The sequence below is a fragment of the Entelurus aequoreus genome, linkage group LG05, assembly GCF_033978785.1.
Source record: "Entelurus aequoreus isolate RoL-2023_Sb linkage group LG05, RoL_Eaeq_v1.1, whole genome shotgun sequence".
Taxonomy (NCBI): Eukaryota; Metazoa; Chordata; class Actinopteri; order Syngnathiformes; family Syngnathidae; genus Entelurus; species Entelurus aequoreus.
The window spans coordinates 64,852,112-64,877,759 of NC_084735.1; the positions used below are offsets into that span (position 1 = coordinate 64,852,112).

Sequence of the window (25,648 nt, forward strand, 5' to 3'; positions counted from 1 at the left end):
ATATTGGTCTCCCTGCTTGACACTCAGCATCAAGGGTTGGAATTGGGGGTTAAATCACCAAAATGACTCCCGAGCGCGGTCACCGCTGCTGCTCACTGCTCCTCTCACCTCCCAGGGGGTGGAACAAGGGGATGGGTCAAATGCAGAGGGTCATTTCACCACATCTAGTGTGTGTGTGTGACTATCAGTGGTACTTTAACTTTAACAACCTACATTTTTATTGCTTTTTTATTTTTTTACTTTTTTCTGAACATTTTATCTTGTTTAAATTGTTTGCTAAGTGCTAGTTTTCTTTGCAATGCTACAATGTTGAAATTTGAGCGAACTGTGAGGTTTTTCTCAGATAGAAATACCTTTTGATAATACTTTTTTTAAAAAGGGATTTTTCTTTTATTGTGTTTATCATGTTTTCCATAACTTTTAAATTACCACAACGGTTGCCTCTCATGTTCTCATCTACATGTATGTATCCAAACAAACACAGAAATCAAACAATCTTTAGGTTTTATTTTGCAGTCCAAGTCTATCACACATTAAACATAGACCATCCTCTTATTTCTAAACTAATTGTTTGCATGGATAGAATATACAAAAATAAACAAACTGTACATTTTACAGGCAGTTGTGGCGTCCAACAAAGTACAAAACCTGACATGATGCATATTTCTGTTGGCTTGTTAGGAAAGGGTAAAACAATAATCCCAAATGGAAAGCATGTGTGTGGTCGGTCTGACATTGAACAAGAAAACTGAGCGCACACGCGCATGCAAACACACACACACATGCACGCACACGCACGCACGCACGCACGCACGCACGCACGCACGCACGCACGCACGCACGCACGCACGCACGCACGCACGCACGCACGCACACACACACACACACACACACACACACACACACACACACACACACACACACACACACACACACACACACACACACACACACACACACACACACACACACACACACACACACACACACACACACACACACAATAAATAAGGAATAGCTCATTACTCAGCTAGGTCCTAGATGCTTACTATGTCACAAATTCATATCACAGCATAATTATGAAAGGTAGCATTTCAATCTCATAAAAATGTAAATATACAAACCAGCATAGTGTAAAAAGACTACAAAACTAGATACTACTAAGTCCAGTGTTTGTCTGTAGCAATTCTAAAGTGAACAGCACTGTTCATCTACGTTTTTAATGAACATGACATTACAGTATTTCTTTTTACAGAAAAGTGTGCAGAATATTTCCATAAAATGATAATATAATGTAAGTGATGTCACTGCTATTATCGATAATACTGACAAATCCTAATGCTATGGGATAAAAAACAGTAGGCCATATGACACTTTTAATGACACTTTGCAGGAGTAAACATTATTAAACGTTTGTTTTGTAGGTGTTTTTAGTCTTATCTAGATAAGGCTTGGCAATATCAAGCACATCGAGGCAAGGCACTGACTTCTATATGATCTGATCAAATCCAGTACATTCCAGTAGATCAGATCCTCAAATTGTCTAGTTGAGCTGTTGTTTATTCACTATGAAGGTCTAAGCATGTAAAATAAAACAGTTTAGATCAGACAGCAAGAGCAAAGGTAAGATTATTAGGAGGGTCATGCAAATATTGTCACCTTTCTTCACAGCGGTCTTCCTCCACCCAGGCCACAATTTTGCCTTCCCAGCCAGGAACAATGGCACCATCTAAGAAAACCTGCTCTCACACACACGGGGAGATGCAGCGGCATTCACAGCTCCAAATTAACAATTCTATTGCTAACTTCTGCTCTTTTGTACTCGTGACTTTCTTCTCTTACCTCTTCTTTTACAGTACCAAATTCAGGGTCCAGGGCCTTAAAGTGGTACCTGAAGTTTCCTTCCTGATCCACAGCTGCCTTTACATCTTTCAGAGTCACCTCTCCCAGCCTGTAATAATGTTGACAATCATCGCACTCTCATTCTAAATATCAACCTTACTGTAGGGCTGTCTTCAACTAAGGATGTTCATAGTCGAGTCTGATTTGTTAGATTTTACCCAGAGTCGACAATGGTCCAATCAATGTTTTTTTTAAGAGAAATAAACAGATGATGATATGTAGTAGTGTATAATGACTGGTCAGAAGCTGTCAGTAACATCACATGGATGTGCGCTAGCACGTAAATGTGTATATTCCAAGTTGATGAAATATAATTATAAAAAGGAATATAGTCTTTCATTAAAGTAAACAAAACTAAGACCTGGTTTGCAACTTTTTTCACTTCAAAAAAAGGATGAAGCACAGTTGTGATGTTCTTGCTCTGGCGGGGCACCAAGTCTACATCAAACTTGACTAAATAGAGGAAGTATAAGTCGTTACAAAGTTTCCATATGTGAACTAGTGAAAGATTCACTTTCCAAAAGGAGCGCTACACCTGCAGGGCAAGAGCTCGATGTCTCCATAGCAACCAGCTGTCTTATCGCGATGTTACTCTGCTAAATGAGGCACAAGGGTGTGTCCCAGGCTTTTGGACAAACACGCACACACTCAACCACACACCCACACACCCTTACCCCATGCCTTTGCCGCTTCACCCTCCAGTGCGGTACGCTGACCACGGAGCTGCACCGCTTTTTTGGCTGCCTGCGATGTTACAACACCCCCCAGTCCTATTGCAAGTCTCGAGTTTATATGTCTTAATGTGTCCTTATGTGCTTATGATCGCTGAGAATTATTTTTCCCTGGTCCCGCAGTTCATCGCATCCAGGAGCATAGTTTGGGAGTGGCTTTTTTTCTCCCTCATCTTGACTTTCTCTTTCCCATCTTTTACGGGGCGCAGCCCATTTGGCAAAAATCAGCCCTCATGTTGTATTTCTGTTTTTTGGACAAGTTGACTGTAAACAAATTTCGTTGTACTATTTAAGCCAAATGACAAATTAAATATCTTGTAAGAGGCGCGCTATGGCACAGCGAGGTTTGTGTCTGAAAGCACGGCGTCCAGACAAGCTTCGATCATGTACAAACATCCTACCAACACTTTTAGTAAAATAGTATTGTGTGCAGACAAATAGATTTGAGATGTGGGAGTTCAAAACACAGTCAGCTGTTTATGTGACGTCACACCAGGAAGCAACGACAAAGCAGCGATTGCTCTCTTGTGACAGCCAAAATTGAAAGCAGATATTAATTATTTCTTACTCTCTAAAACCATTTGTCTATACACAAGAGCATTTTACTAATATTTAAAGAAGACATTATTTTCCCTCCTGACACACCAGCTGTACACGGGGGGGGCCTCAATAGGTACTTACCTTGCCTTCTTCCCAAGGAGGGGTGAGGGGGGTTCAATATCAGACGATTTGACTGCGAGGTCGATAGTCAAATCAGACCACTTGAATCGAATCGTCAAATCTTCAAGTACTTGAAGACAGCCCTACCTTTCTGTAATTCATTATCCCCCAAATATTGAGATAATGCAGACATTACAAACTCTTCCTACTTTTTGGGTATGTTAATCATGCAAGGTGTGGGGGATCTCCCAGTGAAATAGAGGATCTTAGTGGAGAAGGTGGTGGTGCTTTTAGACTGACAGACGTCTGCAATAAAACAAAAAAAAATAACTCACACATACCTGTAGTTTGTGTGAATGTTTTAAGGAGGACAGCTTACTTGGCCAAGAGTCAGAGTCACTGTTCAGTCCTTTACGTCTGGGAGATTTCCCTCTTGCCTGCAATATGAAGACAAATGTTAAAGAATAAGAACCACGACAAAAACACACTTTTTTTTAACCCCTTTAAAAATGCATAAAATTAACCCACCCTGTGTGACTGATGATCTTGCAGTCTGTCTATGAGTGACACGATGCCTTGCTCCAGGGTGTCTAAAGTGTGGTGCTGTGGGTCGTGGGCCCTGAAGTCATTCCTCAAACTTCTAAGTGCATCTCGGAGCAGCTGTACCTCCTCTGCCTGCAAAAAAACATAGAAAAACTATTTAATAATTTATAACCCTTACAAAGAAGGCTCAGTTTTGATTGACAGTGTCACAGCATTATTGAATGAACAATGTATTTATCATTAATGTGGCGTATCATACGAGGGGTTGGAAAAACACATTTTATTGTATGAATCTTTCATTGAACTCATCCAATGAATAGTTCTACCTAATGCTGACACCTGTGAGTGTACTGATTATTTTCTAAGACTCTATGTGACATGTTCTGCAAATTCTGTATACATAATTTGGTGTTTTAGTGTCTGCGTAAGTCGCACGTAAGAGAATACTAAATTTGTGTGTGAACGTTGTTCAGGAAGATAAAATAATGCTAACAGGCCCTCTGGCTAAAAAGCATAACCTGAGAAATGTGGGTTAAACCATTAAAAAAACATAACCCTTACACTTGACATGGAGGTAGAAGGGTTTCCAAGGTAATAGTAGCCATTGTTATCAGCGAGTGGGGAAATCTGAAAGATAAAATTTCTCGAGTAAGTGTGAAATAATTCAAATTCAAAACAGGAGCACGGACAATTAATGTCACCTGTTGAAGATCTCTATTCATTAGTTCTTGCATCATACTGTTACTGTGGTCCATCTGTTTCTGCAACTCATTCTGCCATAAATAACAAAAGATGAGACTATAAACTGGACCAAATGTTCCCTGAATATTTAAAGAAACAGAAATACCTGCTGTTTTTGGCTCTCTTCAAGCTTTTGTTTGAGTTGTTGCACAAGTCTATCCTTCTGTCCAACTTCCCTCTTCACAAATTGTGGAAATAGAAAGAATGATCAAGTTTGGTAAAGCTGACTAATTTCAAAGCTTATGTTTGGCACATTTAATTGCAACACAAAATGACAGCTAAGTCTATATATATATATATATATATATATATATATATATATATATATATATATATATATATATATATATATATATATATATATATATATATATACACACAGTTATTTAAGCATTATATAACAAGATTTAGTTAACAGACTGAACAACAACACATTGACAACGCCCATCAGTACAATATGAAGTATAAACGATAAAACATTGGATATTCAGAGTATGTGAACCCCTCCTACCTTGTTGACTTCTCTGACAACCTCCTTAAAGTTTTGTAATCAATCAGAAATATCAGGCAGCTAAAATGCATCAAACATGTCAAAGTGTGGGGAGTGTTTTGCATATGTACCCATCATGCCTTGTACTAGATTTAAATGTTTGGTATTTTGAATTGTGTGGTGCGTAGACATTTTTTATAATGTCCACATAATTCAGTGGGCAAGTTGTATGGTTTTAAACCACATACTGTATAATAACTTTCTGTGTTGTTTTTTTTATTATTTAGACCATGGGTTTTGGGAAAGGCTGTCTGAATGGTAACTATATATTGAATCTATGCACTGAATAAGATTTTAGACTCATGGTTAGTAATAGCTAATGTTACAGATCCACTTCTTCAAGCAGCTGCACATTTGATATAGTTCTAATTTATTGTCGACAATACTATCTTTGAGACCTTCTGTGGGCCTGTTTACAAATGCTGGCAGCCAGCTTTTTAAATGTTAATTTATTTTATTTTATTTTTCTAACTTGGGGAAAAACTTGGATACGGGCCACTAGCGTCCACTATCTGACCCGCGGGCCGTAGTTTGGGGACCCCTGGTTTAACTCATGTGATTGCTCACATTGTACAAACAAACAGGTTTGGATCAGTGCCTTGCTTTGCTCAACCCAGTGCTGTGGTTGTGTAAATATATGTCAGTCTGCTATCTTACATTTTTGAACATGCACATTTTACTTACTGTTGTTTTGAGAAATTGAGTGTGAATACATTTTGTTTTTGCTAAGCTTTTTTCATTGCTTAATCATCACATTTACTTTTTCCAGTCACATCTTGTCCAAAATGTTTTTTCTGTTTTTATAAAGAAATAGAATTGATATTAAGCATAATTTAGGTCAGCTTCCACAATATTTTTTGTTTCTTATGTAGCCCATTGGGAAAACTTTAAATAATATGCATCAATAAATTACGTTATATACATGTTTGCATGCAATTGTATATCTTTTCAACTTCAATATTATCTAACAATACAAAGAATATAATACCATCATATATTTCAAACTTTGTGTTGGTTAAATAAAAATAATAATAAATATTTGCTGTACCTATGATTTTAAAGCAAGTTAACCATCAAATTTAACACTGAAAAAATGACAATATATTTTACGGTAAAGAAAATGACACTTGTCAGAATTTTACAGTTTTTCCATTTACAGTAATATGCAGTGAAAACCACCACCAATTTTACGGTAAAATTGTGGTGACTGAGCTGCCAGTTTTCACTGCAAAAACAAATTCTTTTTTACAGTGTATATGAAAATATAATAATCAAATGCATAGGTAATTGTATAATAATATCATGAGGTGAATCCATACACATTAAATTGATACATTATGCACGGTTACAAGCGGCCTCTCTTAGGGCAGCTATAACTGTGACGTGGCCCTAAGTGAAAACCAGTTTGACACCCCTGGTATATCAGTGATGTTAGTTCCTGCTGGCCGTTGGAAATATTGCATGTAAATAAAAGGTTTTCAAAATCGTACCTTGCAGTCACTCCACAGCCGAGTACATTCCTCCAGTTTCCATTGCAGCTCGGTCTTGGGAAAACAGCATTGCGATACTTACAATCAAAAAGTAAAATGAACATGCTGATTGTGTATTATCTACCTTTTGATTATTAAGTTCATCTTTAGTCATGCTGGCTCGTAGAAGTTCTTGCTTAAGCTGAAGGATCAATGCCTCCTGAGTGCACAGTCTCTGCTGCTGGGCCTCCTGGATGATTAACAAGTGTTTGTTTACAACAGGTCAACAAGTAATTCAACTACTAATGTCTGTATGTATCTTACTCTGACTCCTTGTAAGTTTCTCATGTCTTGCTTGCAGCGAAACAAATCCCTCTAAAGAGAAATGAAGTGTTGATCAGAGTATGACATCTAGATAATACAAATGTATATAGTACATTAAATACCTTCAGTTCTCGAGCCTCTTCCATGCTCTGATCCAAACGGCTGCGGATGACTACCTGGAAAAAGAGCCAACAAGAAATGAGTGTGAGAATGCACAGAAACTGATATCTGAGTCACCCTCCAGCGCACACACACATAGCAGCAGAGACACACACACACACATTGTGTCAAGAAAAAGAAATGTGATCTATGTGGCACACAAAGAGCTAGGGTTCGAAAGGAGACGAGAACGAGAAGAGAGACAGACAGAAAATAGGATCAAATTAGGACAACAGAAAAGTAAAATGGACAGCAGGCGAGGATGTGTACCAGTTCCTGCTCAGGGTGACTTTCGTCCGCAGTCAAAGACAGATCTTGCTCGTCCTCTGGCAGAGAGCCACGTAGCAGCAGGGCCTTAAAGACGAAAAGGACATAAAATGGTCAAGTGGCAATACTGTATAGAATACAAGTGTCAAACTTGAGGCCCTGGGGCCCGGTCTGGCCCACCACATCATTTAAAGGCCTACTGAAACCCACTACTACCGACCACGCAGTCTGATAGTTTATATATCAATGATGAAATCTTAACATTGCAACACATGCCAATACGGCCGGGTTAACTTATAAAGTGCAATTTTAAATTTCCAGGGAAATATCCGGCTGAAAACGTCTCGGTATGATGACGTTTGCGCGTGACGTCACCATTGTGTCCCAATACAAACAGCTCTGTTTTCATCGCAAAATTCCACAGTATTCTGGACATCTGTGTTGGTGAATCTTTTGCAATTTGTTTAATGGACAATGAAGACAGCAAAGAAGAAAGCTGTGGGTGGGATCGGTGAATTAGCGGCTGGCTACAGCAACACAACCAGGAGGATTTTGAGTTGGATAGCAGACGCGCTACCATGAGTATGCAGCTTTCTTCCAAACATTTGATCGCTTGCCCGTCCGTGCGTGCCGCCATATGCATGTCACGTACGTAACTTTGGGGAAATATATGTGCTGTATGAACTTTGCGGAAGTGAACGGTACTTTGGGCTGTGGGATTGAGTGTGTTGTGCGGGTGTTTGAGTTGTATTGGCGGGTTATATGGACGGGAGGGGGGAGGTGTTTGTTATGCGCAATTCATTTGTGGCATATTAAATATAAGCCTGGTTGTGTTGTGGCTAATAGAGTATATATATGTCTTGTGTTTATTTACCGTTTTAGTCATTCCCAGCTGAATATCAGGTCCCACCCGCCTCTCACAGCATCTTCCCTATCTGAATCGCTTCCACTGCCCTCTAATCCTTCACTTTCACTTTCCTCATCCACAAATCTTTCATCCTCGCTCAAATTAATAGGGTAATCGTCGCTTTCTCGGTCCAAATCGCTCACGCTGCTGGCGTCCATGATTGAAAACAATGTGCAGATGTGAGGAGCTCTTCAACCTGTGACGTCACGCTACCTCCGGTACAGGCAAGGCTTTTTTTTATCAGCGACCAAAAGTTGCGAACTTTATCGTCGATGTTCTCTACTAAATCCTTTCAGCAAAAATATAGCAATATCGCAAAAGGATCAAGTATGACACATAGAATGGATCTGCTATCCCCGCTTAAATAAGAAAATCTCATTTCAGTAGGCCTTTAATGTGGCCAGCGAAAGCCTTTAAATAATAATATGCATGAATAAGTTATGTTATCTTTTCTTACAAAATGTATTTGTTCTTTCCATTTTGACAGAATAAAATACATGTATTACATGTAATTGTTTATATTTTAAACTTAGATATTATCAACAAAAAAATTATACAAATAATATAACATTATCATACATTTCAAACTTTTTGTTTGTTTAAAAAAAAACAAAAAAAACCCCAATAACATTAAATATCTGCTTGACTTATGAAGAATTTAACCGTTTTTCCATTTACAGTATTGAAAAACACCATACATTTTACGGAAAAATTGTGGCGACTAAACTGACAGTTTTTACTGCAAAATCTAATGATTTTTTTCACAGTGTATGTAAAAAAATATAATAATCAAATGCATATGCAATTGTATAATAATATCATGAGGTGAATCCATATACATGTATATTCATACACTCTGCACGGTTACACGCGGCCCTCTGAGGGCAGCCATAACTGTGATGTGGTTCTCAGTGAAAACGAGTTTGACACCCCTGGTAGAGAGCATAACAGCCAAGACATTAGGTACACATGCATGGTCATCTTAGGAGATTTTAAATACTAACATCAGAAAGGTATGAGTAAATGTTGTTCATATAGCAGCCAAAGTTTTTAATTTACTTAATTGTAGATATTACCAGGTATCTAATAAAACGTACTGTTTGCTATGGGTCACGTGACTTCTAACTTGGAAGGCTTCGATAATGGGAACCGCTTCTCAAAAAGGGATTCGAATCCATGGAATCGTTTTTTTTCTTATCGAAGTATCGGGAGAACCTGTTTTCAAACATTATCCCTATTTCCAAGGCTCCGTTTACACTAAACACCAGATCTGATTTAGACACAGATCACATATTTTTTAATTGCTTTAAAACTGATATTTTTACATCAGATTTGAGCCACATCAGGAGGTAGTCCGAATCCATTTATAAACTGACCAGTTAGCGACTTTTACATCATCTTTATTTGAGCTACGTCATTCATGTGTGCAACACGATCACTTTCCTTTTTGCAGTTCTCTTCTTTCTCCTCCTGCAGTTGTTTTTCATCATCTGCCTACTTCCTCTACACAACAGCCACAGTACAAACCCACTAACACACTGATCTGTGGCGTCCATGTTTTCTTATAGCGACTTCCTTGTTTATTTACAGAATCCGCTCAACTTCCTTTGTTGTCACTTTATCAAACTGTGCATACCAGTGACGTTGAGGCCACACGAGGGTCACATTGGAGCCTGTGTGTGTTTATACTGGTCTGATAAAGATCACGTTTTAATTGAAATGAAACAACAGTTAGTTTGAAAAAATCGGATTTTGTCCACTTTGGCCTGCAGTGTAAACGTAGTCCTAGATGGCGGCAACCTTTGAATGTGTTGCATTATATCCCAACCTGCTCCCTGCAGTGCTCACTGCATCCGTTTGTATATCATTTTGTTCTCGAAGATCTCTCCCCCGCTTAAAAGGAAATTCAATATTTACTGTAGTTTTATTTTATCTCTTTGTCTAGTTGTTTGTCTTGGTTGCTGCTTATATATGTGTGTGAGTATGAGACAGACATGATTGACAGCCATGAACGCTATTCATCTTATTCAGAACAATTATAATTTTTATTCGATTCAATTTGTAATTGTAAAAAAAATTAATATTTATATTTTTACATCTGTTCTTTTAAACCTCTAATATGTTAGGTTGTGGTGTTTCTTTAGTTTTCTTTGGCTTTAAAAAATTACATTTTGAGCCAGACATGCAGGACCTTTAAGGGTAAGGCGGTCATCTGTTATTACGGTAATCATTATTAATCCAAATTGAAAAGTGTGTTTAATCTGATAACTCTCCTGAAGGAATCAATAAAGTACTATCTATCTATCTATCTAAAAAAAACTATTTGACAGCACAATTTTATTTCTTTCAATTTTATCAGACAACATGAACTGCATGCCATTTCATATTTTTTAAACTTTAATATTAATTGATTGTACAACATTTTTTGGTTACCAAAAATAAATACTTAAACATCTCCTAGTCACCTTGACATCTTTTCTCAAAGCAAATTATGCATAACTTTGTTAGTAAATAATATAATAATAAAACACAATAGCCTATGCAAATTGTGTAAAGAGACTTGTATACTTTTTATATTCATATAGTGTATATTCACAGTTAAAAGATGCCCTCTCCTCAATAAAAACAAAAATGACACCCCTTAAATACACTTTCAATTCAATAATTACAGTAGAATTACAAAAATAATACAGTAAATATTATTCTGTATTATATTATTCCGAACATATTGCATCATTATATTTTTGCGCAGTACTTTTTCCCGAATGAAATAACTTCTTACTAACGCAAGACTTTTCAAAGTGTGGCACAGGAACTTGAGGAAAAACATGTTTCAAACCTACATTCAAATAAATTGATTTTTGGGCAAAACCCTGTATGTGCAAGAAAAAATATTTTGAGGGAGAAGAGAGGCTTGCTGTGCCACACTTGGAAAAAAACCCTTTTCTGCTTACTCCTCGCTAACTTCCATTCTCCCCCTCCAGCGAGTCACTCTCCCTTCTTCTCAGCAGGCATCAGATTGTTCTTTGTAAAAATTGTTAACAGTTTTTTTCTCTGGAATGCTCTAAACTTTATCCTGTAGCTTTTAAAACTCAGTTAAAGGCCTACTGAAATGAGATTTTCTTATTTAAACGGGGATAGCAGATCCATTCTATGTGTCATACTTGATCATTTCGCGATATTGCCATATTTTTGCTGAAAGGATTTAGTAGAGAACATCGACGATAAAGTTCGCAACTTTTGGTCGCTGATAAAAAAAGCCTTGCCTGTACCAGAAGTAGCGTGACGTCACAGGTTGAAGAGCTCCTCACATCTGCACATAGTTTACACCAGCAGCGAGAACGATTCGGACCGAGAAAGGGACGATTACCCCATTAATTTGAGCGAGGATGAAAGATTCGTGGATGAGGAAAGTGACAGTGAAGGATTAGAGTGCAGTGCAGGATGCCAGGGTGTATCTTTTTTCGCTCTGACCGTAACTTAGGTACAAGGGCTCATTGGATTCCACACTTTCTCCTTTTTCTATTGTGGATCACGGATTTGTATTTTAAACCACCTCGGATACTATATCCTCTTGAAAATGAGAGTCGAGAACGCAAAATGGACATTCACAGTGACTTTTATCTCCACGACAATACATCGGTGAAGCACTTTAGCTTCGGAGCTAACGTGATAGCATCGTGCTTAACTGTGGATAGAAACATAGAAACAGAAGAAACATGCCCCTGACTGCAAGGATAGACAGATGATCAACAATACTATTATTACTTCTACTATCAGGAGACACCGAACCAAACCCTGGACCTGTAACCACACGGTTAATGCTGTCCAGCCTGGCGAAGCCTAGCAATGCTGTTGCTAACGACGCCATTAAAGCTAACTTAGCTGCGGGACCTCGACAGAGCTATGCTAAAAACATTAGTTCTTCACCTACGCCAGCCCTCATCTGCTCATCACCACCCGTGCTCACCTGCGTTCCAGCGATCGACGGCGCGACGAAGGACTTCACCCGATCATCGGTGCGGTCGGCGGCTAGCGTCGGATAGCGCGTCTGCTATCCAACTCAAAGTCCTCCTGGTTGTGTTGCTGTAGCCAGCCGCTAATACACCGATCGCACCTACAGCTTTCTTCTTTGCTGTCTTCATTGTCCATTAAACAAATTGCAAAAGATTCACCAACACAGATGTCCAGAATACTGTGGAATTATGTGGTGAAAACAGACGACTTAAGCTGGCCACCGTGCTATTCCAAAATGTCTGCTTCAATCCGTGACGTCACGCGCAAACGTCATCATACCGAGACGTTTTCAGCCGGATATTTCGCGGGAAATTTAAAATTGCACTTTATAAGTTAACCCGGCCGTATTGGCATGAGTTGCAATGTTAAGATTTCATCATTGATGTATAAACTATCAGACTGCGTGGTCGGTAGTAGTGGGTTTCAGTAGGCCTTTAAATTCAGTTTTGCAGATACTGTCTCTGCTCGGCAGACCCGCATGTTGTGCTAATGTTGATAAAACAGAGTATCAGTCATAGTAACTGTAATTAAAACCACTGAAAGACTATAAAGGCCACAAAAAAACAAACAGTAAACTTTTTCTATACAAAGAACATGTTGTGTCAATAATTCATTTGCAATTAATTGCAGTTCAAACACAAATTGAAGGTAAAACACATTGTGTACCTGCAAAGCGCAAACCATTTTACGCGTCTCTTCCACATCCTTCTCCAAAGTTTCACTGATGGAATCCTCCCATGTTGTCTCCGCTACAGATGAATCTACTGATGCTGCCCACAAAGATACACAAGCATTGTCCTATAGATGCACAAATCTCAATATACCCATGTTGATGCTAAAAGTAGACCTCACCTCTGCCCTCAGATTGTGTGTGATCTTCTTGCTGTGTCTCTGCCGGACTGCTGGGTAGGGCTCTTGGAGATGGTACCGGACTTGTTGAGCTGAGACTCGAAAGGGAAAAAAGCATGGTTAGTTTACTTATATTTGTTCTTTAGAAAAAAGCAAAAGGACACCAAAATACAAGCAGTATAGATTGTCAGCTCTTACCATTTAATCTGCGTCGCCCCCATCATGCACTCCAGACTCTTTGATGTGTGCTGTGTTCCATCGCACTCATGATAGTTTGTCCTTTTCCCTCAACTCAGACACACACGCCCTCTGCCTCTAAGCTAGCTGGCCATGTGTTGCTACAGCATATCCTGCTAAAGCATTGATGTCTTAACTGCTGCTACACATAACTTTTGTTATACCTGCACAATCTAATAAAATCCAATAGAAGAGCTGTATTCAACATCCTACCTTTATTGCAAAGATAGTAACGGTGAGTTAAAGATGTATTAAATTTGTAAACAATGTTTATTATTGTTGTTGTTGAAACTCTGTGTATCATATTCATCAAGGGCTAGGTAATCCTAATATTTATCACACCTCGTAGTATGACGCGAATGTAAAAATAATCATGGGCTAACAGCATGTGACTGGAAAGGATAATGGCTGGTTAGTTCTTTTTTGTATCATCTGCCTTTGTACACAAGTGCGCTCCTTGGGTACGTTATGAACATGTCATATGCTTTATCGGGCAGGACACAATCTTAAATAAGTCAGAGAATGCAGTCTACTGTTCACCGGGTGTGGAAAAGTAGATATTCAAGATGGCATATTATCAGATTTACCACAGGCAAAAGTTGGTAAGTTCTTATCATGCCAAAAAACTGCCATGCTGCCTGGTTTTCCTGAGGTAGGGGATCACGCACTGCTTGAGAATGTCACAGTGCATGTTGGAATTCGTGTTTCACTCAACAAACTGCAGCTACCCACTGTCAGCAGCACTCATGCAGCCTTAGGCCATTCATGAATCATAATGCTACAGACACCATGCTTGACTGTAGGCCAGACTCACACAATGTGTTGCCAGCTATTTAGACACTACAAGCTGTGTGTGGAGTTATTTTCAGTGGATACTGACTACTCTTAAAGGTCCGTGTCTATAGTTTGGTCCCTTGAGAAGACATGCTATAATAATAATGGTTACTAAAATATAAGAGGTGTTCAACCATCAAGTTCAACCATCATTTTAGGGAAAACCATGACTACTTAAACAGTACATACAGTACTGACAAAACAACCATAACGCTTCCAAAACTTCACAAAATATCTATAAAACACCCCCAAGTTACAGTATATTAATCAGCAAAACCCTTCCAATTTTCTAGGAACCAGGAGGATATTTGGCAGAAAATTATTTATTGGAGCAAAAACATTTTTGATTTTTAAATTGTCAACTCTCATGCTTTCATTTTGAAAGTGAACACTGCATTAAGTCACTGGCCTGTCCCTTCACTCAGTGGCTCAGACTCCAAGGGAAATAATTGAGAGACGATCTGCAAAACGATGTGTAGGAAACGTTGACATAAATATGGCTTGTTTATAATGTCTTGCCGTCAGTTTGTATTAATATTTAGAAACCTCATCTTTTGAGTTAAGTCATTTGAATCTTGGGATGGTCACTAATTCATTATATGATTTGATACCTTTTTCGTTCCTGTTATAACCTGTTACGCCAGGCCATTCTTTGCTTTAGTTTTTGGGTGTGTTTCCTGTGTTTTTGGCTTCTTTTCCAGTTGTATGCTCTTTTTTTGGTTCCACTTCCTGTTTTGTTTGTATCCCGTTTTCCCCAGCTTTGCTCTCTTTCCCTCCTTACCTGCGGCTTATGTGTGAAATAATGAACAATGGCTACTGTCTTGTTCTAAAACCCCATCCATCCATCCATTTTCTATCGCTTGTCCCTTTCGGGGTCGCGGGGGGTCGCTGGAGCCTATCTCAGACACCAATGAAATTTAAATTAATGAAATGTAGCATTTAGACAGGCTATACTGTAGCAAAAGTCATCACGTCTGCCACAATAATGTGTGTTCTTAAATGTGTATTCCACGTCTTCCATGTCGAGATCAGTTTTGATTTGGGCGTACATGGTTAACAACTAAAATTAATGTTTTGGGCATTGTTTTATCCAGACGCATACATTTGTCCAAATGTGGCCAAGTAGACGCATTGTGGGTTTCCTGGACGTCGTCTACATGGCTAAAAGAAAAATCTAAGGAAGAGAATCCCTCTGCCATCTTCTACTAGTTTTTTTAATATGTAAATCGATTTGAATTGAATATTCCTTCTTTTCTTCTCCGACTCTCGTCTTCATTTGGGATGTGCGCGTCTGTAGTGATTTCTCTTCCTGGTTCGATGACCCACCCTATCTGGCCTCTGATTGGCCTGTCCGTAATTTTTTGCCCTAATCTTAACCAATCGTGACTCATCATAGTAAACCAACCAACCAAACATCATGAATTTTCTTATAGGTAAACCAACCAATCATCATTGATGTTTCCCGTATATGTTGTCCCCTGCCCGTGAAGTTGCTTCGCTACGTAGCTTTGATTTTAAAGTTAATCATTTTGAGTAGCAAAACGTAGTTATTACCACTGGAATATCAAAAACCGTACTTATTACGGGAAAACCGTAGTTGTTATCAGGTAGGGCAAAGAGACGGATCAAGATTTTAACACACATTGTAAGAAAAAACGGAAACTATTTTTTAATATTTTTACAGAGATAAAAAAGACGGATTTCCGACTATAGACGGAAAAATCCCATGCCTGCAAAGAGAATTCCTAACAGAATGTGCCCACCAACAAATATCGGTTTGATAAATGCCCACCTGGAATCAGTGTACGCTGCTAAGCAGCGCTGCTTGGGCTATCACTCAGCGCAGCCTTGGCTCAAAATCTTCTCATGTCCATTAGGGAACGCCGCCGGGACCAGAAGCGCGCAGGGGGACACAGTACTCGCCGCAAGCAGCAGACACATGAGGAGGCTCGCCCACATGATGTGCCCTGTTGGGACAATTTTTCTTTGACTGCAACAGCCAGTCTACCACAGTGGGCCAGGGTTTAAACTACTCCTACCTCACCCGCTCCAGTTTTCCACAACCCTTGCTTTTCCTGGTCTGGTTCTAGCAACCAGATTCTCCAAGGCCCGGCCCCCGCCCACTGTGGCTTCCCAAGACCCACCCACCCTTAGCGTCTTCCCCCGCAAAGGTCGCGGGTCAACAGTTCCTCCCTCAAGCTCCATACAGCATCTGGAATCCGCTCCTTGAGGGGGGGGCTTGTGGTCGCCTTTCGCTTCTTCATCAGCTCGTGCTTCAGCTCCACTTCCAGCTCCAGCATTGCAATCTACCAGAAACTCTCCAGAGAAGTACAGCGCGGTGTAGATGGATAAGTGGTACCGGAAGGTGTTGATTGAGCTGGAAATGGAGGAACAACTTCGTGGAACCAAGCTTGCTCCAGCTTCCACGCCCAATTCAGCCAAGCTCGCTCCAACTTCGACGCTTACTCTAGTCAAGCTCGCTTCAGCTGCAAAGTCTGTCGAGGCCAAACCTGCTCCAGCTTTGATGCCCCCTCTGCCACCCTCCTCTCCAGTGGGCCCCGGTGGCTTCGGGACAGTTGGTCTGGCGATCCGCCAGCAACTCCTCCTTCCACTCTCCCGAAACTTTGGACTTGTGTTTTTGGGGGTTTCTAGGATGTCTACAATCCGTCCCTTAGGGGTAATTTTTTGACTTCATATTTTGCATTTCGTTCTTTATAGCGCTCTTCAGTTATTTTTCTTGCACGGTGTCCCTGTGCTTGCTTTATGCATATCCCCGTTGCACTCCCTGTTGGACTTTTGGGCATTAAATACTTTTTTTGCCCGCACCCTGCCTTATGTCTCCTGCCTTTTGAGGTCACAACCTCTGCTACAAAGAGCATTCCGAACAGTTCCAACATTATGTCAAAACTTGATTTTTTTTTAACACAACACCTAATCATACTTGACCGTTTTTCATCATGTAGGACATTATATTACGTCTTTAGTTTAATATTTCTTATCAGGAGGGTGATAACATACAGAGAGTAGTGAGGCAGTTGAAACAATAAAAAGTGGAGAGACTGAAAAAAGAAAGCTCAGGTGAGGTTATAAATTAATTAGTGAAATAAGTATGGCTGTCTTCCACTAAAGATTTTCATAATTGAGTCTGATTTGTTAGATTTTGCCCAATGTCAACGATCAGTCAAATAATCGAATTTGTGGTGTTTTTTAAGAGAGATAAACAGATGCGATATCTAGTAGTGTATACTGAATGGTCACTCAGTAATGTCACATGGATGTGATCTTGCACTTATGTGAATATTCCAGAGAAATACAGTCTTTCATTAAAGTGAACGAAACCAAGATCTTAATTGCAACTTTTCCCACCCTGAACAAAGGCTAAACCACAGTTTGTGAGGTCCTTTGCTCTGGCGTGCAGCACCAAGAGGACATCAAACTTGACTAAATTGAAAAAGTACCGGTAAAAGTTGTAACAAAGTTTCAATACTTGAAACTGCGCAAGGATCATGAACTTTTTAGAGAGGAGATCTACACCTCCGGGCCGAGTTACACCGGGTTCGACATCAGAATTTGGCCAACCAGAGGCACGTGATGTCACGGCAAGCTCCGTGTCTGACTGCGTAGTGTCCTGACAAACCTCAATCATGTACCCCCATGTACAGTAGAAACATCCTCCCAACATTATTGGTAAAATATTCTTGTTTGTAGACACATAGATTTTATATAAGAAATGTTGGGAGGCCAAAACATGCAAGCTGATTTTAGAGATGTAACGTCACACCAGGAAGCAGCTACCTCTCTGAGAAAGTTGGAGTGACAAGTGAAACAAATACTTATTTCTTACTCTCTAAAATCAATTTGTCTATTGTTCTAATATTTAAAGAAAGCATGATGATGAACGCAATCAATTTATCTCTGAACACACCTGCTGTACGTGGAGGCCCCCCCGGAGAGGGAGGTTTAATATCAGACAATTCGACTGTGAGGTTGATAGTCGAATCACAGCCCTCCGATTCGAATTGTTGAATGAATCTTTGGCTATTTGAAGACGACAGGCTTAAAAGTATTTAAAAAATATTTCAACAATTTCAACAATGAGAGGAACTGTAATAGTCAGGGAAAAGTTATGAGTACAAGGGAGAGCTTTACGAGTGTGAGAGATAAGATCATTATCATTAAAATTTATACTGACTAAAAAAAAAGAAAAGAAAGGAAAACAAGTGTGGACTGATGTTGAATTGATTTTTTTAAAGATGCATTTAAAAAATGTAATTATTTCCACTCTTATGTTAGGTTTTGGGTTAGGTTATATTTATCTGTCAGGCTTTCGATATGTGTACCCGGCCGCCCCCAATGGTAAACTCATTCTTACGCCCTTGCTTGCCGTTGTGTCTGTCAGGCATCTTCAAATGCTAAGTATTTTTTTCTATTGTATTCGTATTTAGTTTCATGAACTTTGTTTTACATCTGTATGGATGTTAAACATGTTGGAAAACTTGCAAATCAGCATCACATAAATGTTTACAAGAGGAAACGTTAGTGCTACATTGCAGCACTAAATCAGTAAATGAGCGCTATTTGTGTCTCTCGGTAAGCAGATTTGCACTTTTACAAGCAGCATTTAACAGAGTGCTGCAGGCAAGTCAAGCGCTGAAGTTTTGATGTCCTAATTAATCCAATCTGCAATTTAAAATGCTCAGAGAGTGATAAAAAGATTAAAACCTAAATTCATCTGCAAACATATGTTGACAAATTAGAAGCAAAAAGTCTCCAAGGTGTTCAAATGGGTTGTTGCACATACAAATGTTTATTGTGTGTGCTTTTGAAATTGAATCACCACATTAAGTAAGCTTTGAGGTCATAATTAAAATGAAAGATTTTAAATTACCAAGTTGTTTGTGCGTTGTTGTCCTGCTCTTCTGGGGTTCCCCTCTCATACTGCTTCACCAATGCACGAACACAAACACTCTTCTCTACTTCAGACCTCCAGCCACTGAAAATATTTAATAATGTGCATTATTGTGCTTGTAGCCTACAGTAAAAAAGCTCTGCTCTGTTTCTAATATTATCAGCTAATTAGGATAACCAAAATATTACACTGCAAAAAAGAGCTGACAAAATATAAGATAAAAAGACTAGATTTTAGGTAAAACAATACTAAAAACTAGTGAAATTATCTGTCCATGAAGCTAGTTAATTTTACTTGACAATACATCCTAAATTGAGATTTGTATATCTAAAAATTAGCAGGACTTTTATGCCAGAGATAAGTATTTTATTCTGAAAATGAGCATTATTCAACTTGCAATTCTTAAAATTAAGCATCCTCGAGATGTTGCAAAATCTTTAAACAAGATTTTCTATGTGGGGAAACCGAAATAGCTTATTTGAATAGTTATTTTCTCAATTTTAAAATGTTTAAATTAGAATATACTAAATATTATTATTCATGATAAAGACTATGATGTAAAGTCAATGGCTAAAAATAAGTAAATAGGGAGTAAGTAAAAAACTAAGGGAATTTGTAGAAATAAATGTTAAATCTTGGCAAGTGGCAAATAATTTGCCTCTCAGTAGAATGCAGTGCCGTTTTACAACAGAGGGCAACAAAAACACAATATTTTTAATGTAACAATACATCTGATTTGTAATACTGGCAACCACTGTACCTGTGAATGCGTGAGGCGCCTGCAGGAAGTGAGGCGTCATATCGAGCTGATGCCAGCGCAGCAGCAGCACCTTGTGCAAGCGCCACAGTGGACAAGGGGTTGTGGCTGGATGGACCTGCTGTCAAGCCCCGCCCACTTCCTGAAGCACCCCTGTGATTGGCTGAGGGCTTGAAGTGGGCAGCCAGTGCCAGAATAACCCTCATTACTGGTTTCAGGTTACCTTCGACAATGTCTGCAGAAAGAACATGTGAATGTATGAACAATGTTTGCAACATCCTACAGTATGTTTACATTACAGTGAAGTAATATATTTTTAGATGGCTCAAAAATTACGGACCTCTTGCTGAGATGTGCGGCATGCGTATGTGTCTGGAGGAAATGAACTGCAACACTTGCTCCACATTCTTCCTGCTTTCGTCTTTGCTCTGAGGAGCCAAGTAAACACCATTAAGCAGCTCCCCGGCTGTCAGATAGAAAAAAGATTGAGGGGGGGGAGAAAAACATTTATATACGAAACAATAACAGGATGCAACAGATTAGAATGCAATATTCACTACATATTCTCATCAGCACAGTTTTAACTTTGTATTTATACAACTGGTATCTGTAGCAATAAATCAATTGCAAGTATGCAGTTGCCCCCTAGTGGTCATTTGGGACAAAAATGCAGATATATCCTTGGCAGTTGTTCCAATTCATAAATGTACCTATGAATTTAACTGCAATCTGCCTATGAAGCATTACGAATATTTGGTTAAAAACATTTTTACTGCACTCACCCAAAAGTTCTGTGGACATTTATTGACTCAACTGCAGAGATACCAGGGGCTGATTTGAAAGGCCACTATTTGAAGCTATACGATTAGTTAAAGTACATGCTATTGAGATGATATCAGTAGAAAATAATAATAATAATAATGGATTAGATTTTATATCGCACTTTTCTATTGTTAGATACTCAAAGCGCTCACAGAGAAGTGGGAACCCATCATTCATTCACACCTGGTGGTGGAAAGCTACATTTGTAGCCACAGCTGCCCTGGGGTATACTGACAGAAGCGAGGCTGCCAGTTTGCGCCTACGGCCCCTCCGACCTCCACCTATCATTCAGTCATCATTCATTCATTCACCAAGGGGGAAGTGTCCTGCCCAAGGACACAACGGCAGCGATTTGGATGTCAAGAGGCGGGGAGCGAACCTGCAACCCTCAGGTTTGTGGCACGACCGCTCTACCCACTGCGCCATGCCGCCCCACAAAAACTGCATTTAGATTAGATAATGAGTCACATCTTGAAATATTGGATTCCTTATATAAATTTGTTTTAATTATTTTAAAATAGGGGTATTTCTTACATGTGGTGGGTAATGGATACAGTGTGGTTGTCAAGTTATAATTGTGACTGTTATTGTTCTTTATTGATGGCTGAAAAAGTGATAATACTAATAATAATATAAATAATGGAGATACATATTTTTCTGTTACTGTAATTATGTTAATTTGTTGTTGTTTAATCACTAGCATTTTAGTATTGTATTTATATGTCTTCTCAAATGCTTTGTAAATTTCTAACCTAAGTATTGTAAAGCTGAAAAAAAAACACCATCTCAATTGTGGTTATCAAACATGTGGAAATAATGTGCTTAGGCTTACATCAGAATTTTTGTAAATGTTAAAGGCAATGCAGAAATTCAAGACATGTTTTATTAATAGTTTTCCTGTAAATGAATATTTAAAGTATGTTCAAATGGAAGTGCTCGTAATTTAATTACCACAACGGAAAACTTTGACCCTTAATGAAGTTGGCTATAAGTTAATTTTACTTTAAGACATTCATCCATCCATTTTCTACCGCTTGTCCCTCTCGGGGTCACGGGGGTGCTGGAGCCTATCCCAGCTGCACTCGGGCGGAAGGCGGGGTACACCCTCATCGCATGGACAACACAGATAGACAGACAACATTCACACTCACATTCATACACTAGGGCCAAATATTTAGTGTTGCCAATCAACCTATCCCCAGGTGTATGTCTTTGTAGGAGGGAGGAAGCCAGAGTACCCGGGGGAATCCACACAGTCACAGGGAGAACATGCAAACTCCACACAGAAAGACCCCGAACCCGGGATCAAACCCAGGACCTACCAGCTTTTTTAAACATGCGGTAAATCTCATTCTTAAAAAACCTAATCTTGATCCAGTGGAGCCTATAAATTACCGGCCCATATCAAAACTTCCCTTCATGTCAAAAATAATTGAAAAAGTGGTAGCTAAGCAGCTAACTTCATTTTTGGAACGTCATGATTTTTATGACAAATACCTATCTGGCTTGGTCATTTAATTCCACCGAAACTGCTCTTTTGAAAGTTTCCAGAGACGTGATGATGGCCGCTGACTCTGGTCGCTACACAGTTTTGGTTTTACTCGATTTGACATTTGCCTTTGATACTGTGGATCACAGTATACTGATAGATCACCTCAAATCTGAGATGGGGTTTTCTGGTGCTGTTTTCCAGTGGTTTACTTCTTATATAAATGGAATAACTTTTAATGTTGCTTTTAATGATGTAATGTCCAATGTGTCTAACCTGTCATGTGGTGTGGCCCAGGGTTCTGTTCTGGGACCTGTTTTATTTTTGTTGTATCTGATGCCACTTGGGAGGTTGACCAGTAGTGTCAAAAATGTTTCTTATCATTTCTATGCGGATGATATTCAACTGTTATACTCCTTCAATGATTCAGAGTTTCACATTTTATCTGAGTTCTTGGAATGCGTATCCTGTATCAAAAACTGGTTGTCCTCAAATTTCCTCCAGATAAATTCTAACAAAACGGAAACTCTGATAATTGCTCCCGGTAAAAAGATCATCCTGATCAAGAACTCCCTTGGTGCTCTGGGTGCATCTGCTAAAAGCAGCCTCAGAAACCTTGGGGTTGTGTTTGATCACTTAATGTCTTTGGAGGGTCACTGTCGTCAACTGACCAAAAACAGTTTTCATCACCTCAGAAATATTTGTAAAGTGAGAAATTTGATGTCAAAATTAGATCTCGAAATGATCATTCACGCGTTCATTTCATCTCGCATTGACTATTGCAATTCTCTTTTCACTCTGTTCAAGAAGTCAACGCTAAAAAAACTTCAGACGGTACAAAATGCAGCTGCCAGACTTTTGACCAGTGCACCCAGAACAGCCCATATCACCCCCATTTTATCCAGTCTTCATTGGCTTCCAGTCAAATTCCGCATTGAGTTTAAGATTCTAGTCCTGACTTTCCGTGCGTTGCATGGTGGGGCCCCTCAGTACATCACTGACTTATTATGCCCCTACTCTTCAGGGCGCAGCCTCTGGTCTTCAGGCCAGGGTCTTCTAAAGATCCCCAAAACTCATTTTAAAACCAGTGGAAACCGGGCATTGCAGGCTATAGCTTCCAGACTCTGGAACAACTTGCACCAGTCCCTCTGTGATGTTGTCTGTGTTGACACTTTTAAGAAACATTTGAAAACTTCTCTTTTTAGTAAAGCTTTTAGTTAATGCACCTTTTAACTATCATTTTTAATCCACTTTTTATGTTTTTTATGATGTTGCCCCTGTTGTTTTAATTGAATTTTTGTTTTACTTCACCTATGTTTTGTACAGAGCTTTGTGATTATATCTGTGAAAAACACTTTATCAATAAAATGTACTTAATTTAGGACAGTTGGACTTATTTTTGCAAGTGTACAGTCGCCCCCTGTTGGTCATTGGAGGTTGTAGGCTTACTCTTGGCAATTTAACTTGCAGCTGAGATAGGTTTCAGCACCCCCCATGACCCCGAAAGGGACAAGAGGTAGAAAATGGATGGATGGATGTCTACAAACAATTACAATTATAGTTTACTGCAGTTCTTCAAATAGCGGCAGGGGTGAATGTATCTAGTCAACTGAAGAAAGTACTGGGTGCGTAAAAGTTGCAAACAGCCTCTTTATGTAAAAACTATGGAAGTTAATTTGTGTCTTTATTACAAAAGCTTTTTTTGGACAATATATTTATGTAACTGACTTTTTTGTGTTTGAATTTTGTGAACTGTTTTTTTTTCACATAAAATTAAGCTAACAATTTCATTCAATAAAAATGTGTTTTTAATATTCAGTTTTTTGGAATTCAGTGTGTATAACATTCAGTGTAAAAAAAATTCAGTGCATAAATATTTCTTGCGTCAAAACTCAAGACACACTTCCGGTAAATAGGGATGAAGCAATCGATCCTGTCTCATTAGCAGCCAATGAGGTGTCAATTAAGTTTGCAGATATGTGACACGGGTACTTACAATAAATACACTGTATTTCAACAATCTGAAATTTTAGATACACAATTTTTATTCAATTAAATTGTCGAAAAAAAAAATGTGTTCACAAAATTCAAACGCAAAAAATTCAGTTATCAGTACATAAATTGAGTGTCCGAAAAAACGTCTGTTGTAAAGACACAAATTAACCTCCATAAAAAAAGGTTCGGTGAGGAACAGTAGCAACACACTGCAAAATACATACACGTTAATAAATACATATTACAACCATCTTAGTTTGCAACATTATTCTTTCAATAATGTTCTTCTATTATATACCTGTATAATGTTTATGTATACCTAATGGGGGAATCTTTGCAAGTACATTACATTTGCATTTTCACAAATCAAATCCTAAAATTAGCATTTAACTTGTTTTATCCATCAGCACAGACCAATAAACCTAATGCAACATATGATAAAATGTATATTTGCTTACCAACTATCTCTATTAGTTGTATGAGAACAACTCCATCCTGCAGATCTTGTCTGAGGTCAGTGATGGGCCTCAGTCCAGGTTTCCTCTTCAACTGTGAGTTCACCCAGGAAACATAGGTGGCCAGTTGCTGCTGGAATTATCAAAAAACACACGTAAACATAAATTTTTAAACAATTTTAGTCAAGAATTGTACACAAAAAGCTGAGACAATGCAAAACAAACCAACCCCTTTGTTTAGTATGCAGGGACAAAGGGGGATTGAGGCCGGATCAGCCCACTTGCATCCCAACAACTAATATTCAGTGAAATAGAACATTTCGAGGCTGTATAGTCAATATTACTAGTATATTGTATTGGTAGTACATGTCTGAGGATGTTCATTCCATCTTTTACGACGCCTATCCAGTCACGTGACCTACCGTTGTCCAGGATACACAGTCACAGACCCACTCATTCACCATCAGATTTAGTATATTAACAGTGTACATTTATTACTTAATGTGTTTGGTTAAACTTATTTGTTGTCTTATTTAGCGACCGAAATCCAAATAAAACAAACTACTTAAGCCAAGTTCATGTTTGAAAACAAGCTAGCTAAGGTGCATGTCCAGTTGCGGTTAGCTTTGTTATACCTTTATATACAACATACATTGCTATCACATTTAGCTGTCTCATTCCGGTTTTTTATCTTCGCCGACAATTGTATCTGTGATTTTCTATAGCGAAACATAATAAAAAGAGGAAGCGAATAACTACCTCGTTGAAGCCTCCGTGCAGCACTTCATCCAGCAAATTTCCTCGAGAAAGTGAGGCGATCATCTTTTCACTGGACGACCAATGGAAGCCAGCCGGCTAACAACTGTAATGTTGTCTCATGGTGCTCGTCTGTGAGTATCAAGGTAAGCTAATCAAACTCGGCGGCAGATTTCAAAACGTCAAAACATCATTTGATGGACGGGAGAAGGAAGCGACTGCCGTTAGTCAAGCGCCGACACCGGAGTCAAGTGAATGCTTCTGTGCAATTTTAG

General features: G+C 39.0%; 1 protein-coding gene across 5 annotated transcripts; it reads right to left on the reverse strand.

The window, feature by feature from the left end:
• Positions 1–518: 518 nt before the first annotated feature.
• Positions 519–25,607, reverse strand: LOC133650898 (dixin-like). 5 transcript variants are annotated; one of them, XM_062048647.1, is made up of 21 exons: positions 25,377–25,604; positions 24,621–24,747; positions 20,197–20,322; positions 19,860–20,091; positions 19,079–19,183; positions 13,123–13,217; positions 12,937–13,040; positions 7,350–7,433; positions 7,043–7,096; positions 6,921–6,971; positions 6,742–6,846; positions 6,618–6,671; positions 4,684–4,755; positions 4,538–4,609; positions 4,398–4,463; positions 3,822–3,968; positions 3,673–3,730; positions 3,503–3,599; positions 1,843–1,951; positions 1,660–1,739; positions 519–1,576 (listed from the first exon to the last, which is right to left on the reverse strand). In XM_062048647.1, the coding sequence occupies exons 1-21, from the start codon at positions 25,437–25,439 to the stop codon at positions 1,567–1,569; spliced, it is 1,911 nt and encodes a 636-aa protein (XP_061904631.1). In that variant the 5' UTR covers positions 25,440–25,604; the 3' UTR covers positions 519–1,566. The 5 variants fall into 5 exon arrangements, 4 of the variants coding, with proteins under 4 accessions (XP_061904631.1, XP_061904632.1, XP_061904630.1 ...); XM_062048648.1 differs by having other exon boundaries at positions 13,123–13,211; positions 24,621–24,750; positions 25,377–25,603; XM_062048646.1 differs by having other exon boundaries at positions 24,621–24,750; positions 25,377–25,603.
• Positions 25,608–25,648: the final 41 nt, after the last annotated feature.

Excerpts from the sequence above, each read along its gene's own strand:
- LOC133650898 (XM_062048646.1), bottom strand. The coding sequence starts at position 25,439 with ATGATCGCCTCACTTTCTCGAGGAAATTTGCTGGATGAAGTGCTGCAC. Across the intron at positions 3,969-4,397 it reads CTTCTACCTCCATGTCAAGT|GCAGAGGAGGTACAGCTGCT; the intron begins GTAAGGGTTATG and ends GTTTTTTTGCAG. Across the intron at positions 3,731-3,821 it reads AAGATCATCAGTCACACAGG|GCAAGAGGGAAATCTCCCAG; the intron begins GTGGGTTAATTT and ends TTCATATTGCAG.